At 40.3% G+C, this 17,411-nt stretch overlaps 2 protein-coding genes across 15 annotated transcripts in view; both read right to left on the bottom strand.

The window, feature by feature from the left end:
* Nucleotides 1–260, bottom strand: part of Pitpnm2 (phosphatidylinositol transfer protein membrane associated 2) — a 124,945-nt gene extending 124,685 nt beyond the window's left edge. Inside the window, exon 1 of the mRNA XM_046446063.2 lies at nt 154–260. The gene's annotated coding sequence lies outside the window, so the exon portion shown is untranslated. The remainder of the gene's footprint in view (nt 1–153) is intronic.
* A 1,356-nt stretch (nt 261–1,616) lies between these two features.
* Nucleotides 1,617–17,411, bottom strand: part of Mphosph9 (M-phase phosphoprotein 9) — a 57,703-nt gene continuing 41,908 nt past the window's right edge. For 10 of the 14 annotated variants that reach the window (XM_058579816.1, XM_058579807.1, XM_046446049.2 and 7 more), the window contains 8 exons: nt 16,382–16,516; nt 15,136–15,311; nt 14,039–14,185; nt 12,731–12,851; nt 11,066–11,169; nt 10,185–10,432; nt 9,832–9,900; nt 1,617–7,094 (listed from right to left, as the gene is read on the bottom strand). In XM_058579816.1, coding sequence (XP_058435799.1) covers nt 6,993–7,094; nt 9,832–9,900; nt 10,185–10,432; nt 11,066–11,169; nt 12,731–12,851; nt 14,039–14,185; nt 15,136–15,311; nt 16,382–16,516 — 1,102 coding nt within the window. In that variant the 3' untranslated portion in view covers nt 1,617–6,992. Of the gene's footprint in view, nt 7,095–7,531; nt 7,604–9,831; nt 9,901–10,184; nt 10,433–11,065; nt 11,170–12,730; nt 12,852–14,038; nt 14,186–15,135; nt 15,312–16,381; nt 16,517–17,411 lie in introns of those variants that run through there. The other 4 variants (XR_009226909.1, XR_009226910.1, XM_058579809.1 and 1 more) reach the window with 4 other exon arrangements.

Raw genomic sequence — 17,411 nt, 5'->3', positions numbered from 1 at the left:
GGCGAAGCCCCACCTGCGTGCTCGGCTGCGGACCCGGACCCGCGCCAACCTGCGCCGGGTCCTCCCCAAGACCCCAGCAGGCCCGGGGCGCCTGCGGGCCATAAGCACGGGACAGCCAGCGCCGGGGAGGATGCTCGGAGCCCTGGTCCCCACCTGCGAAAGGAGCTGGACGAGGTGCAGAGGCAGCTCGCCCCTGGTGTTCCATCCTGACAGGCCTCCGCCTGGCACATGGAGAGACCAACAGGGTGCTTGGGTGAGACTGACAGGAAAACAGGAAGTGTGCATTTAGGTTGAGGAAGGACAGACCGTTTGCCAAAACCTGAAGTCATGGAACTTAGTGGAGCCATCACTTAGTATCACCTTATGTGGCCTAGAGAGTGTGGAATACTTCCCTGGAAGGGCAAACCCAAGATGAAAATAAAGAGGTCCAAGCTGGGCACGGTGGCCGCACGGTGGCCCCACAGTGGCCCCACAGTGGCTCATGCCTGTAATCCCACTGATTGGGAATTCAGAAGGCTGAAGTAGGGAGATGCAAGTTCCAGGATGGCCTCAGAAAATAAGTGAAGCCCTAGCAAGTTAGTGAGATCCTGTCTGAAAAAATAAAAAGGGCTGGAAATGTTCAGGCATAACATTGGGTTCTACTGGGCCCATGGGTTCAATCCCCAGTATTCCCCCCAACAAAATTAAAAATAAGGGATGTGTTGAGACAAAGTAAAGGAGTGCCAACCACACAGGCTATTTATCCCTCTGGGTTGTGGGCAGATGTTCAACCTGAAAGGGCCAGGAGAGCCACCACTGCCCTCCCATCCAAGGTGGGTAAAGGTGTTCCATCAAATACTGCCCCCTCAGTTCCTTCCCTCCACCAGTCTGCCCTACGGTGCAATAAGATTGATTTCTGGAGCATTTCCAGGGTGAGGCTCTTTGAAACTTTGCTCTGTCAGTAGGAACTAAGCTCCGAGACAGAACATCATTGTAGCGTTTTATTAAAACGTTCCCCAGCATTGAGAACTAAACCTAGGGCCCAGCAAGTTAGGCAAGCATTTTACCACTGTGCTACAGTCCCCATTATAACCTTTTTTTTTTTTTTTTTTTTTTTAGTGCTGGGGATTGAAACTGGGGCTTTACATATGCTAGGCAAATGCTTTATTACTGAGCTACACCCTAGTCCCCACTGTAGCATTTTGATGACTATACACAAATGAGGTAACTTCAAGGACTTATATATGCCTGAGACTTTAAAAACACCATTAAAAACTATCTCAGCCAGGCATGGGGGCACACACCTGTAATCCCAGCAACTGGGAGACTGAAGCAGGAGGATCACAAGTTCAAGGCCAGCTTCAGTAATCTAGTGAGACCCCCTCAAAATATAAAAAAGGGCTAGAGAGGGCTGGGGTTGTGGCTCAGTGGTACAGCCCTTGCCTAACAAGTGTGAGGCACTGGACTCAAATCTCAACACTACATACAAGTAAATAAATAAATGTCTATTTACAACTAAAATATATATATTTAAAAGGGGGGAGGCTTGGGATATAGCTCTGTAGAAAGAATCCCTGGGTTCAGTTCCCAGTACCGCCAAAGTAGGTATGAATAAATACACTAATACCATAAGACAGTTCACATCCACAAATATTTATTAAATGTCCATATGTGCCATATTTGAGAAAGACGACATGATTCCTGGTCTCGTGGAGCTTGATGACTCATTACTCCAACATTTGACTAGATTTAAAGCAACTGCAACAAGCACTGTCATTTTCTACCCATCAGAGCACTATATGTGAAGCATTTTTTTCACATTATTGGTCACTGTTACAGTGAAATTGTTAAATACACAATTGTCCTTAAAATCTGTAGTCATAGTGACAACATGGTACACAACGTCCAGCAAGTACAAATTTATGGCTTGATTCCTCATAGAGCTGAGGTCTCTACTGAGATAAAGCACAAATCAGATGAGAAAAGGCTTAGAAACAGGTCCTAAGAATACTGGTATCTTTTAATACATTATCAAACCAGAGCTCTTGACAGGGCAGGAAATTATTTCCAGCAAAATTGTGCAATATAATCAGTATAGTGAGACCCAAAAAGTCTCATAACCAGATATATTTTACTTATGACAAATATGATTTACCTTTATGATTCCTAAAGGGCTCTAGATGTACATCTATTTTTAATTAATTAATTATTTTATTATTGTTTTTTAGTACCGGGGATTGAACCCAGGGGCACTTAGCCACTGAGTTAATATCCCAAGCCCTTTTCATATTTTATTTAGAGACAAGATCTCATTAAGTTGCTGAGGCTGGCTTTGAATGTGTGAGCCTCCTGCCTCAGCCTCCCCAGCTGCTGGGATTACAGGTGTGCACCACTATACCCAGCTTTTTTTTTTTTTTTGAGACTGAGTTTCACTATGTTGCCCAGGCTGGTCTTGAACTCCTGGACTCAAGTGATCCTCCCACCTTCCAAGTAGCTGGGACTACAGGTGTGAGCCACTACACCCAGCTACATTTATTTTTTAAAGCTTGGTTCTCAGACATGCAGAGCAAATAAACATTAAAATTTAGTAAAAACTGTTATTATTTAAAAATTAAAAGGATGAAATGTCTAATTTTATTACATATAAACCTTTCATTTTATTACATATAAACCTTTCATCTATGCATGTAATAAAATGTTCCGAATTCAAACAGCATTCACCAAATCACCTGGCTTTCCTGGATTTAAAAGGCAAACACTCTCTGGTTGGTTATCAATTTCCAAGTGGTCATCTCTAAATTTTTTTAAGGTGGACACAATATCTTTATTTTACATTTATGTGGTGCATGCTAGGCGAGCGAGCTATCACTTGAGCCACATCCCCAGCCCCCATTTCTAAATCTTTAGGGGCCCAGTGGCTGGTACTTCCTTCACATGGTCCTGTTCAAGGCCACCCCATCACCTGTAGAGGTCTACTCGTGGAACACTTGAAGGAAAAGTTATTTTTATTGCAGTGGCAATAACTTTTAGGAAAACAGTCTGTATTTATTTCTAAATTCCCAAATCACCAATTTTATTAAGATGAAAGTACTGTCTGAACTAACATTTGATAGGTTATCCATTTTAAATTTTTTAGTCATTAAGAACAACAAAACCCACACCAGAGGAACGTTCCTTTAGACTCCAAGAAAACCCACGTTTTCATGCAAAGGGTATAGGGTCTTGATTTAACATTAAGCAGCCATTTTAAATGTTAACTGCCATCCTACAAGATATTAAGTTTCACTTTCCTGTACTTCCTCTTACCTGAACTCCCCACCCCCACCCCCTAGGTAGTGACCTACCCCATGGTACCATAACCCTAAGCCAATCTCAGAAGGACACGACCCCTTTTCTCTGGAAAGCCCCATGATGCCGTCAACCTAATCCAATCCCATGCCATTCCCACCTGCCTAGCTCAGACACCCTGAACCTATCCCACAGTGCCATAGCTCCAACTCCAAACCCCTACCCCACAAAAGCTGAACGCCCAAACATCTCGGGGCCTCTCTCCTCTCTATAGAAAGACGACCTTTATTTGTCAGCTTTGAGAAATAAACCTTTGTGTGGATCTCTGCCTGGTCTCTTCCCTTCATTTCTTACTCGATTTCTTACTTGCCCTTCTCTCGCTTTCTCACTTTCTTTTCAAGGAGCAAGACCATCTTAGACCCCCAACAGAAATGCCAACCGAAGATGTATTTTTTTTTTAAGCCAATTGCTTTGGATATAATCCTATTTAAAAGAAATGGTGGAGTTCACCTGTAATCCTAGTGACTCAGGAGGCTGAGGCAGGAGGATTGAAAGTTGGAGGCCAGACTGAGCAATTTAGAGACCCTGCCTCAAAACAAAGTAAAAAGGGCTGGGTGGGATGTAGCTCAGTTGTAGAGAACCAACTGGTTTAATCCCCAATATCACAAAACAAAACAAAAAAACCTTTTTTGGCTTGTGGTTGTGGCTCAGTGTTAGAGCACTTGCCTAGCACGTGTGAGGCACTGAGTTCAATTCCTAGTATCACAGAGGGGGAAAAAAAAAAAGCAAAAGCAACTGTTACCTTAAAAGCCCACTTAACTCATACTGAATCTGAAGGTATTATTTATGCACACTTATTAAGCACCAGGCACTTGACAGAATCTTCATTAATGAAAGGGATCCTATCACAGCTGGGGAAAGCAGACCTGAGCCAGGATGTGACCCTGGTCTGCCTGGCTCGAAGTCTCCCCTCTCCAACCCCTGTGCCCAGCTGTGCACTGCCTCAGCTTGGCTGTGAGTTATAGTCGCTCCAGCTCCAGCTGGAGATGTGGCCAGGAGCCACTGCTGGCTCCTGCGGATAGGCTCTGTATGGGGAAGAAAAGGGCAAAACTGGACCTCAGGAGAGGTGACTTGCCATTTGCATTTTAGAAGGCACTTCCCAGAAGTGGAAGGTTCACTTTGGTTTTTCACTAACTGAAACACAGCCCCAGCAACAAAAATAGTTTACCTCCCTGGGGTAATAATGGATGCTCTTTAAGACTGCCACCTTTCCCACCTCAGGCCCACGTGTGTTCCCCTGGAGCATTCCTAAGATATGCATCACCTAGGGAAAGACAGCTATAAGAATTTCCCTGGGGTCCCTTCTTTACAACTATGAAAAAAAAAAAGAATCAAATTTCTTTTTTTTTTTAAATAAGTAACTGATAGTTCCAATCTATTACACACTTCAAAAATGAAAGCATATGCTTTCGGAGAGGCACAGAAGATGTTTTGATGGAGCTTAATGCCTTTTTTGGAATAAGCCAATTACAGGCTACTCAGAAGATAACTCCTTGGCAAGAAATGACAACTTCCCTACTCTTAAGAATGTAGTAGTCTTTACAATAAAAGTAGGGGACAGGGTTTGGGTTGTGGCTCAGTGGTAGAATGCTTTCCTAGCATGTGTGAGGAACTGGGTTCAATCCTCAGCACCACATGTAAATAAATATCCATCAACAACAACAACAATTTTTTTTTAAAGTAGGGGACAATGAAATATTCTACCAATTTTTTATTTTTTTGAGTGTGTGTGGTGGGGAGATACAAGGGAATGAAGCCAGGGGTGTTTAAACACTGAGCCACATCCCCAGCCCTTTTTTTATTTATATATATTTTGAGGCAGAGTCTCACTAAATTGCTTTAGTGTCTCACTAAATTGCTGAGGCTGGCTTTGCACTTTGCAATCCTCATGTCTCAGCCTCCCATGCTGCTGGGATTACAAGCATGCACCACTGCACCTGTTTTAGTTAGTTTTGAATGTCATATATACACACACACTAAAGGGAATATCACCAGTAAAGCCAACACCTTTACTAGGTTTACACCCAAGCTGTTAAAATGAACTTCTTCTTTACTACTAACTAGAAGTTTGGGGTGGGGGGCTAGAAGACAAAATCAAGAAGGAAGGCACTTGATTCTGTTGATAAGTAATTCTTATTAGCTCAAAGTCTTCAACTGGTTGCAGAAGCTGAAAAGTTCAACTGCTCCATCCCAAGGGTCTTTCTTCCTGGCTAAGAATCCCCACAGGGAGAAGGGAGCAGGGATGTGGGCCTAGCCCTGGAGATCAGACAGGTGATGTGGGGTGAAAGGTGCTCAACAACCACTGGAGATCCTGCAGGAAGGCATGCATACCTTGAGGAGTCATTGAGTGGAACTGGTGCACTGTACATATTTTAAGAGCCACATAAGGGGGGAAAAAAGCTCAAAAGCAAACCAGGATTTAGAACCTGAGCACTGCCAGTGGGAATCAGTTCTGTTTACCAACTAAATATATGTCCCTGTGTCTAATCAGTCTATTTACCAACTCATGCTGAGCTTGAATGTGTGGGCACTAGGTCTGACTGGCCAGCAAAAACTTTGGAGGTTAAGCAGTGCCATCCTAACCTGCTGCTGCCCACAGGCTGCTTCTGAACCAGGAAGCACTGCCCAGACGGGGCCGCAGCCCTCTAGCCAGGTCAAGGAACGGCAGCAGGCTCTGTTGACACATTCCCTGTCCACAAACAGGCAGAGCACTGGTCCAAACCTTGGGATCTTGAAGCACAGACAACTGGAGTATTTGCTTTTCCTTCTGGCACGGGTGGAGGAGGTGGAGAGGGGTGAAAAGGCCTGGAAGATAACTGACTGGCACCCGAAGTCACCTGCTGTAAGGAAACCAGGGTCCCACTGGCTCCTCGTGGGGTGACACAGATGGCTAGGGTATGTCCCTGTGTCTCATCAAGGCTTTACCCATGCCTTTCTTGTCCAGGGGATACAAGTCAGATTAGAATGGGGAGCAGAGGCCTACAGCTCTCCAATTGCTTTTTCAAAGTACTATATATGAGACAAAATTAGAGAATTACATCCCTCTGTTTATTTATTTCCTTATAAACAATAAGGTTTTAGGGAAATAAAATGACTAAAATTTATGGAGCCTTCAAAACTTTCCAATAATCCAGTATTACTATCTGATAGTTACTTTAAAACATGTTTCCAATAGGACTTGTATCATCATTTTTTATAAACCTCCACACCACTGAAAGGTATGCTAAAATGTATTCAGCATGTGTTAGTCTGTCATTATGGAAGCTGTTAAGCATTTATTTTTATAAAAAAATGAGTTATATTTACAATGTAGAACAAGTTTATAAAACTGGTGTGCAAAGTTCATTGTAAAAGGACAACACTATTTGTTTAGAAACAAGCAGCCTGCCCTGTTTACATTTCCTTATTCTCTATATAAATTGAAGATATACTATTTAAAAATAATGCTTTTTAAATAGTAAAATATACAAGAGATTCCTGAGCATAACAAAAATATCTTGAAAATATGTGGCCATCTGAAGTATAAAATAGCAGGTGTAAGAATAGCATGATTGTAAAACTACTGTTTGAAGGCTTAGAAACAGTACAAAATAGCTCGCCTCTTCTGAGTGCATAATTATACATTAGTGCAAACAAAATGTCTCAAAATTTAATGGCTACAAATCTCAAAGATTTGCAGAGGTGCGCAAAACATGGAACTTTTTTAGTGTCATGCGAACCGAGCCCAGTTCTCGGTTGATCCTTTCCAAACGATCTTCCAAGGCTTCCTAAATGAAAACAATGGGGAAAGAGTAATGAGAATTCTACATCACCTTTGTTGGTTCTATTATTACCATAAAACTGACCTTTCTTATAGCAAAAGAGCTAATATAAACATTAAGATTGCGGATTATTTTGCTTTCAACACAAATCGTCTTATTGATTTATTTTAAACTAAACAATATGAATAGGCTTCTCAACCCTTTAAAATAACTGCTGCCCTTTATAATAGTCTCAACATGTCTGGCACATTCAGTACATGGAAATTACAGAAATAGCAGGAGAGCCAACCAGAAAGGGATACTGCTTTGTGACAAAATGAGAACAGTACAAGAGCAGGGCATATGAGATCAGTGCTGTATCCCACTTATACAAAATCAAATAGCTTTCTTTAGACAAAAATTTCTAAGTTAAAAAGGAAAAAAACAGCAGCGTGAGGTAGCACATGCCTGTAATCCCAGCAGCTCGGGAGGATCGCAAGTTCAAAGCCAGAGTGATAAGAGCCCTGGGTTCAGTCCTCAGTACCAAAAAAATAAAAATAAAAATAAATAAATAAATTGGGCTGGGGAAATAGTCAGTGGTAAAGCATTCTGGGTTCAATTCCTAATACCAAAAACAAAAAACAAAACCTGATTTAAATATTGTTTAATTTAAACATGTAAAATACATTTTCTGTATATAGGCACACTTTAAAAAAAAATAAAAACAGAATCAAACTTAAATCAAATTAATATTTCAAAATATTTTTCATTTGAACTTTCTTGCCATGTTTTCAAATATATTTCTACAATACCCTTTTAAATTAATAAACACTATTCCATCACTGATAATATATAAAACCAGGAATTTTTTTTAAAGTTTTAATAGAAATTTAGGTTGCTCAGAATTTTTAATCCCATAAATAAGATTGCAATACATTTCTTCTTCTTTTTTTGGGTACCATGGATTGAACCCAAGTGCATTCTACCACTGAGCCAAATCCCAACCCTTTTTATATTTATTTTGAGACAGGGCCTCGAGATAAGTTGCTGAGGCTGGCTCTGAACTTGTAATCCTCCTGCTTCAGCCTCCTGAGTCACTGGGATTCATAGGCACGCACCACCACGCCTGGAACAATATATTTCTTAAACATCTCTCTTTGCAGTATCTGTAAATACTGCCTTAGGAATCATCCCCAGAAGTAAAAAAGTGTTAGGTTTGAAGAAATGTAAAATTCTGAGGGTTTGGATATATGTCAAATTGTACTCCAGAAGGTTTGAGACAATTTCTACTTCTACCTGCTGTGTATGGAAATAAGCTTTTCTACATCTAAGAATTCATTTTCTAAGAATTCCTGCTAATAAACCAAGCACAGTGGTGCATGTCTATAATCCCAGCAGCTCGGGGGATTGAGGCAGGAGGATCACAAGTTCAAAGCCAGCCTCAGCAAAAGGAAGGCATTAAGTAACTCAGTGAGACCCTGTCTCTAAATAAAATACAAAATAGAGCTGGAGATGTAGCTCAGTGGTTGAGTGCTCCCGAGTTAAATCCCTGGTACCACCGCCCAAAAAATTCCTGCTAATAAAAAGTTGACGTCTTTTTTAAATGTGTACCATTCTTACTCATTTGTGAAGCTGAACATTTCTCATCTCTTTTTTCACTTATGAATCATATGAACATCTTCAGACCCTTTTTTTGCTATCATTTGTTTTTAGTGGATTGAAGCAGCACCGACATGCATGTACAAAAACTAATGCCCTTTAAATATTATTTTAAGAGCCAGAAATAACTTACAATGTTCATTATATAAAAATCAATTAAGTATTTCAGACTGGTTTATAGTAAGAGTATCCAGTTTTCCTTCTGCATTCCTACTAAACTATTTTGAGAGTTTCCTATATTGATTCTTATAAATTATTCAATAAAAAATTTCAGAACATTAAAAAAATGAAAGAAAAAAATGGAAGGTAGAGTACAAGCCTTAGAAAAAGTCCTATTTTCTTTGGTTCTTTCTGGTATCATAGATCAGACTGAAAATGAACTTTAACTGAAGTTAAGGCACTGGAAAGCAATAAGAGATATATACTTGCTGTCATGTATACAACATTACTAAAAGCAGATTTTTTAAAATGTCTCATCATTTCATAATTCTCTTTGAAAAGATGTACAGAAGCCACAATGCCTGCACCACCTCCTGCCTGGTAATGGAATCACAGCTCTTTCTCTAGCTCTTTGCCCTTTTTAACCTCTAAGGTCATTCCAACTGCAAAAATGCAGCTTTTCCCAAGCTTACCACACAGGAAGGGCTTCAAAAAAAAAAAAAAATGTCAGATATGGGCAGAGATGGGATGGCAAACAGAAAATGAGACTTAACATAGGGCATGAGCTTAACAATGTGAAATCTGTTCAAAGGTGCTCACTGGACTGGGGAAGGTAGCTCAGGGGTAGGGCACTTGCCTAGCATGGAAGAGGCCCTAGGTTCCATCTTCAACACCGGAAAAAAAAAAAAAGTAAAAAAAACATAAAACACTGCCATTTGTTCCCAAGTTATAATAACATGAACACCATTTTCCTTAAGCCTAAAGGTAAAATCAGTTTTCACTCCTAAAAGCTAGCATGTAAAGCCCGCACACAGTTAGTTATAAAATGACTATAACCACCAAGAAGTGTCATACTGCTTCAGTGTGCCCTGAGTTTACTGCCCTGGATAAGTGGAGCACCAACTAGCACTAAGCCTCTAACGCAGAGTCCAGCCAGACATCCCACCTGATTTAATCTTGTCTGCAGAGTGATTCTTCCTCCAGGAGAAGGCATTCGGTTTAGTGCTGCCTCAATCTGTTAACACAAAAAATTTAAATAAAAACAAAATTATTCTAATTACTGGAGAGGTTTATGACATAGAATGGAAGGAAAAGACTTCAGCCTTATATTTTCTTCTTGTTCACTGAGGCTTAATGTGAGTTTCCTCTGTCGTCAATTATATTTCTAGTATATGATCTTCAATACTGGGGTAATTCCCTGGGTAGGGGCTGACTCAATAATTCCCTTCTAACTAGTTCTTAGACATAAGCACTTAGTTCAGAGAAATATTTTTTTTTAAATATTTTTGTTAATTTTACCTGGTCCTTTTCTTTTGTAAGTTCATCAAAAAATCGTTCCGTTTCAGCTAGGGTCCTAATTTTTGCCGTATACTCAAAATCATTACCCTGTGGTGTTACTGAAACAGGCTTACACTGTTCATAGCTAACTGACTTATTCTTCTCCCAGGCCGATCTCACAGATGCTTTCTTCATTCCATTTGGCAAGGATTCAGAGCAAGAGTTATGATTACCATGGTTGTCAGTGGCATTTTCTAAATATATTTTTTCTGTCAGAAAACAAAGAAATTTCTTATCAATTTTCCCAAAAGCGAGCAGTGCTTCTTCTCAAAGGAACTCTACAAGCCTTACTCTTAGTTTGTCAACCCTCAAGCTTCCCTAAGTGAAGGGAATTTCCCTTAAGCAAATGCTACATAAATGTAACTGGACTTCAAGTAAACTCAAAGCAACAAAAACAAAAAAAGTTTAAAAACTAAACAAAACTCATCACATTCTAGTGGACATAAACCAACCCTGAACAGTTAACATCCTGAGGGCCTACACGAGTGATTTCATCATATATATTATCTTTTTCCAAACTCAAATACAATGAGAAAAAAGAAATTATCCAAAGCCTAAGTTGCTTATAAATTATAGAGTTTAAAAGTAAAGAGAATAACTGGAAAGTACAGCCCTGGTAATTAAACATTAACATCCCCATATCTCAGTGTCCCAACTTTCCAATGAGAATAACAGCACTGACATAAAATATGAAGCATCACGAATGCTTGCTTTTAGAGACCCTGGAGTAGAAAATATTTGAGCATAGGATATCACGAGACAATATTTAGAACTTGAAAAGATACTGGACTCTTGGAAAAAATGACTACCCCCATAGGTAATAATTTTGTGGGAAAAGATACCTTTTGAGTCGTCTAGAGGAACAAACTGGAGCTGTTTTCTTGGATTATTTCGTTGTAATGTGGACACAGGAACAGTATCTAAATCATCCAAAAGCATATCAAATCTATTGAATGAAGCAAGTTACTTGTGAGAAAAAAATGTTAACTTATTTTCCCTATCTCCACTAGAAAGATGAGCTGGCATCCAGTTAAGTCACATATTTATATAGTTTCTTCTTTAAAAAAAAGCTGGTCACGTGATCTTCTAAAACTGAAATCAAATATTTATTTTCGTTTTTGGTCCTGGGGATTGAACCCAGGGGTGCTCTACCACTGAGCTACATCCGTAGCCCTTTTTATTTTTTTTATTTTGAGACAGAGTCTTTCTGAGTTGCTGAGGTTGGACTAGAACTTATGATCCTCCTGCCTCAGCCTCCTGAGTAGCTGGGACCATGGGCATGTACCATCATTCCTGTTTCAAATGATTATTTTTTAACACAAATTATGTTTACTTACTAGAGCTGGGCATAGTGACACATGCCTATAATCTCAGCATCTCTGGAGGCTTAGGCAGGAGGATCATGAATTCAAAGCCAAACTCAGCAACTTAACGAGACTCTGTCTCTAAATAAAATATAAAAAAGGGCTGGGGATGTGGGCCAGTGGTTATGTACCTCTGGGTTCAATCCCCAGGACTCCCTCCCTCCCCCCCCCCCAAAAAAAATATATATGTATGTATATATATTTACTTATTAGAGACTTAAAGCACTTACCCAAACATTATCTAATTTCATCCCCAACCCCACCGGTAATGAGGATTAAACCCAGGAGCACTTTACCACTGAGCCCACATCCCCAACACTTTTTGAGACAGGGTCTCACTAAGTTGCTTAGGGCCTTATTAAGTTGCTGCAGCTGGCCTTGAACTTGAGATCCTCCTGCCTCAGTTTCCTGAGTCACTGGGATCAAAGGCATGTGCCACTGTACCCAGCTATGTCATCTCATTTTATAACAGTGTTAAATAAGCAGGGTTGGTATCGTTATTACCACTTATTAAGAAGAAAAAACAGGTTCAGTGTGCTTAAGTGACCTCCCGAGACCTTATGGACCAGAAGGCAAGGTCCTCCCCTCCCCAAGGTCTGCCCCTATCATGGAAAGGACAGTTATGGGCTGGGGATGTGGCTCAAGCGGTAGTGCGCTCGCCTGGCATGCGTGCGGCCCGGGTTCGATCCTCAGCACCACATACAAAGATGTCCTGTCCGCCAAGAACTAAAAAATAAATATTAAAAAAAAAAAAAAAAAAAAAAAAGGACAGTTGCTCAAGAGCAGGTGAACTTGTATCTGGTGCCAAGGCCATCCTTGTGCAGCCCATGTTCTAACTCAAATGGTTCAAAAGTTTCCCTGTGTCATAAAACCTTTTCAGAAAGAAAAAAAAAAAACTTGTCCTACATCCAAAAGCTGCATGGGATGCTGAGGTGGTACTAAAAAGTCTAGCAGAAGCAAGTTTACATGGTTAAGAACTGTTTCCTCACACTGTAGTGCTTTATTTTTACTATGACTTTGATGTAAATTATTTAAACCCACAGAACTCCCACTGGTAACTGAAAAATTACTGATAGCCAGAGGCATAAGTTGACATTTTAAAAATCAGTAATGTATGTTCTATTCCAGTTTTGAAGAACTTACCTAATTGGATTGCTTTCGTTTTTGCTAAGTAGATGACTAAATCCCGGAGATAAATTTTCTTTAGGGGATCGCTTTGGACTATAAGCCACAGTCACTGGTGTTAACATAATCTCTCTTTTTGCTAAAAAAGAAAACAGAGAAAATATTCTTTTCCTTTAACATGCATTATGTTAGCAGAACAAAGTTTTTCAGCAGATGACTTTTTCCTAATTTTAAAAAGAATACAATTTCATTGTAAAACTTCCTGAGAGATAAACAAGAATACAAAAAATAAAAATAAATAACCCATAACCCTGACATCTAGAGGGAACCCCTGTTGATGTTTGAGTAAAGCAGAGTACAACATTAGTGCTCTGGTTCCAAGCTGGTTGTCCAGGGTTTTCCAGGTGGACTAAACTAAGATGGGAAAGCAATGCAGAGCAAACACCCCCACAACACCCGCATGGCACTGTGAGGACAAGTCCTCAGCTGTCGTGAGGGAGGAACTGAGCACAGAAATCCAATGCTTCAATTTTAAAACAAACCTGTAAATGGCCAAGATGAGGTGACTGATCCCAAGTAACTGAAGTCAAATATATCAGAGCACTTTCTGTTTTTAGACTAGCATGAACTGATTTGTTGGAATGAATTTTTAATAACTGTCTACTACATCAAAATCTTTGAAGTGGTATCCGTTGCAAACAATTTACTGGACATACAAAAATATCTCACTTAAACTTTAAGAGGGGCTGGGGTTGTGGCTCAGTGGTAGAGCTTTCGTCTAGCACATCCGAGGCCCTGGGTTTGATCCTCAGCACCACATAAAAATAAATAAATAAAATAAAGGTATTATGTCCAACTACAACTAAAAATATATTTAAAAAAAATAAAAAATAAATAAACTTTAAGAGATTTCTTTTTTTGTGAAAGCTCATTTTTAAAATTCAAATTAGTTATACATGACAATAGAATGCATTTTGACACATCATATATAAGTGGAGTATTAACTTCTCATTCATCTGGCTGTACATGATGTGGAGTTGCACAGGTCATGTAATCATATATGCACATAGGATGATAATGTCTAATTCATTCTATTATCATTCCTACCCCCCAGGTCCCCTCCCCTCCTCTCCTCTCTAACTAACTAAATAAACTTGAGATTCCTTAAATGATGCTGGCAGTATCTGTGCAACCAGACAATTTTACTTATTAAAAATTATTGTGTTTAGATATCATGTGCCCAGGGCACTCTACCATTAGGAAATAGCACACATAGCTCAGACATCACTCTCTCCAGCCCAAGAGACACACATGTCTAATCCTTACTTGGAGTACTGGATTTACGATTTGAAGGTGGTAAAGATGATGATCTCTGTGAAGCAGAATTCTGTCTCTTTTGTCTCTGCTGAGCACATTTCTCTGGGGAAGGATTTGCATTGACTGAAGATTCAGTTTGCCGAGAATTCACTAATTCTGTAGCAGACAAATGTGAGGGGGAAAAAAAAATCAGATCAAACCTGTTTTCAGTTACTTGCCTTTATCACAGATGTCACCCTGCACAAGGCCTTCACTGAGTACATGCTCTGCTCACAGCGCCTCTTCTCACCATTACAGCTGTGACAGTTATTAGTAAATGCACCACATTATGATAGAAAAGGACTGATGAAGAAAAACATGGGAGTTAATACTGAATTCATTCTGGCTTCCTGTTTACAACTGGCATTCAAGATGAATTTTCAGGAGTTTATTTTAGGAAGTAGGTTACTAATTTATTTACTAGGAGACACTGCTGTGGGATGCAACACCAAAGACGCAAGGCATGCGGCGGGCCTCAGCACACGGGCCCAGGTAGCTAGAGAAGCACCTGGAACTGTGAAAACGTACAGCATTAGAGATCCTTCTCATCCTTCCTACAGATGCTCAATAACTAAGAAAGGGAAGAAATAATAAGAAACATTACACCTCACTTTGAAAATACTAAATGTCTGACAAAATTTTCTAGTGCATGCATGCAAGACAAAGGTATGTAGACATTTTTCAAGCATCCTTAAGAATGCCACATTAGGGCTGGGTATAGCTCAGTGGGAAATCACCTTCCTAGCATGCATGAGACCCTGAGTTCCATCCCTTATACTACCCCCCCCAAAAAAAAAAGAATGCAACATAAGCCTTTTTAATAATCAAAACATAATATGCAATTTGCTTTATATAAAAAACACATGTTATGCCAGGACTGTGATAAATTATTAAATAGGAGATTCAATTATCTATGAAGTGGGGCTGAAGCAGCAGTTTCATAAGTTGAGTAATACTTCACAGTATTAATTCAAGAATTTAATTTTAAAGAAGGTAATATAATGAGGGAAAAGGGACAATACTTAAATCAATCTGTCTGTTAAACAAGGAATAAACTAAACACTTACTACTTGAGGTATCCTCTTTCTCTGTCTGTGTCCCCCAATTTTTAAGTATCTTTTCTTCATCAAGTTCTTTTAATGCTTTCATGATCGGTGTGTCTGAAGTCTCTCTTTGTTTTTTAATCAAGAAGCTTGTTGGTGAACTTCCAGGAGAAGAATCCTTTTCAGGAGGAGAATAATACCTTAAATAATAATTGTAATTATAAGTGCTATGGACTGAATACCTGTATGTATCTGCCTCACCCCCAAATGTACAAGTTGAAATTCTAATCTTAAGTGATGGTACTTAGGAGTGAAGCTTTGGGGGAGGCAATTAGGCCTAGATGAAGTCACAAGAGTGGTACCTTCATGATGGGATTAATACCCTCATTTAAAAAAGAGAAGGAAACATGACAGCGCTCTCCCTGGCCAACACCAAGGGCAGGCTATATGCAGACGCCCATGGGAAGAAGGCCCTCTCCAAGCCTCTGATATGCAGCTCTCTGATCTTGCCTTGCAGCCCCCAGAACTAGAGAAATAAACGTTCTAAATTCTTGGAGTAGATCAAGCGAGGTCTACACACAGTTCTGGGTCGTTAAGGGATTAACAGAGAGCAGACAATTATACTGCACAATGAGTACATACGCTTTTTAAGAATATTTTTTAGTTGTAAATGGACACAATTCCTGTATTTATTTATCTTTATGTGGTGCTGAGGATAAAACCCAGTGCCTCATGTGGGCTAGGCAAGTGCTGTTCCACTGAGCTACAACCTCAGCCATGAGGTTTCATGCTTTATAATGAAAATGCTTAAAACTGATCGTGCATATATTGCTTCCCGATCCTTTAACATCCTGCACATGCAGAAATACATTTGTCTAGCACCCTGAGGGACAGGGCTGAGCTTATTCATGGGGGCTTGATCTCTGGATCTCTTGACAGAACCTGCAAGCCCACGCTGTGTCCCTGAGCACAGGCAGGGAATCACTGCAGAGCCAAGGAAGAAAAATTAGCCTGGCAAAGTAAGATTAAAAACTAGGTCATTGAAATTAAGACATTAAAGAACCAAAGAGTTGGCTCTTGGGCTAGGGATGTAGCTCAGTGGTGGAGCTCTTGCCCAGCATGCTCAAGGCCCTGTATTCCATCCCTACCACTGCAAAAGGGATGAGGGTAGGGGAGAGATGGCTCTTTATAGCTTTCTGAACATGTAAAGGCAACCAAGTCTCTAAGAAAACATAACATTTGTAAATGGGCCTTGTGGCAGTTATTTTACCCAGGAACATAGGTTCCCTCCAGCTGATTATCCACCTTCCTGTCCTGGATGTCCAGAGGCTGGCCAGTGAAGATGGAATACTCTGCGCCTGGTATCAGCCACTTCCGCCTGCTGACATCTGAGGTTGCCAGCGTGCTATCAGAACAAGAAATGCTGAGAGGTTTGCACTTGGCTTTAGACCACACTTCAACTTAGACTGCACACATGTCGATCTGCTTTCAGGCTGTATTCACATATTTGTACAATGACTTAAAAACCACATGTAATAATCTATTTTAGATACATGAATTCTATTCTATGATTTTAAGATTTGGGTTTCTGTTACTCTTGTATATTCCTGAATTGCAGTTAAGATTCAGGTACTCAGAGCTCTCAACCGCCCTTGGCTGCCACCTAGCACACCCCACAGCCTCTATATCTCTGCAGCAATCAAGGTAAGGAGATAAAGCAGAGTGTCCCTGTTCCTTCAGACCAATGTTGTTCAATTGAATTTTCTACGAAACCAGAAATGTTCTCTTTTGCACCATCCAGTACAGCAGCCACAAATCACATGCTGCTACTGAGCACCTGAAGAGTAGCCAGTGAGACCAAGGAGCTAATTTAAAATGTTAACTTTAGCTGGGCACAGTGATACAACATGACCTCAATTCCAGCGACCTGGGAGAGTGAGGAAGAAGGATCTCCAGTTCAAGGCCAGCCTCACCAACTTAGCTAGACCCTGTCTCAAAATAAAAGGGTTGGGAATGTACCTGTGGCAAAGTGCCCTTGGATGCAACCCCCAACAACCTCCCGCCCCCTGCCCCCAAGAAAAGTTAATTTAATCAATTTCAATAGTCACATGTAGCCATCAGCACAACTGTACTGAGCAGCACACATGTTCTAGATTATAACTGTCTCTTGTGTTATCATGAAAAACCTGCTTGTCTGAGGTTCACACCATTATATGTTAACCCCAAGCCCTTTGTTAGACTTTGAACCTGTCCCATCTGCTCCATACCTACTGCTGCCCTCACACTAGGTGACTTCAGGA

Source organism: Marmota monax, unplaced genomic scaffold (assembly GCF_021218885.2).
Source record: "Marmota monax isolate L192 unplaced genomic scaffold, Marmota_monax_Labrador192_F-V1.1 WCK01_AAM20220418_F8-fsc00092, whole genome shotgun sequence".
NCBI classification, from domain to species: Eukaryota; Metazoa; Chordata; class Mammalia; order Rodentia; family Sciuridae; genus Marmota; species Marmota monax.
This window is presented reverse-complemented; position numbering and strand designations above follow the sequence as displayed.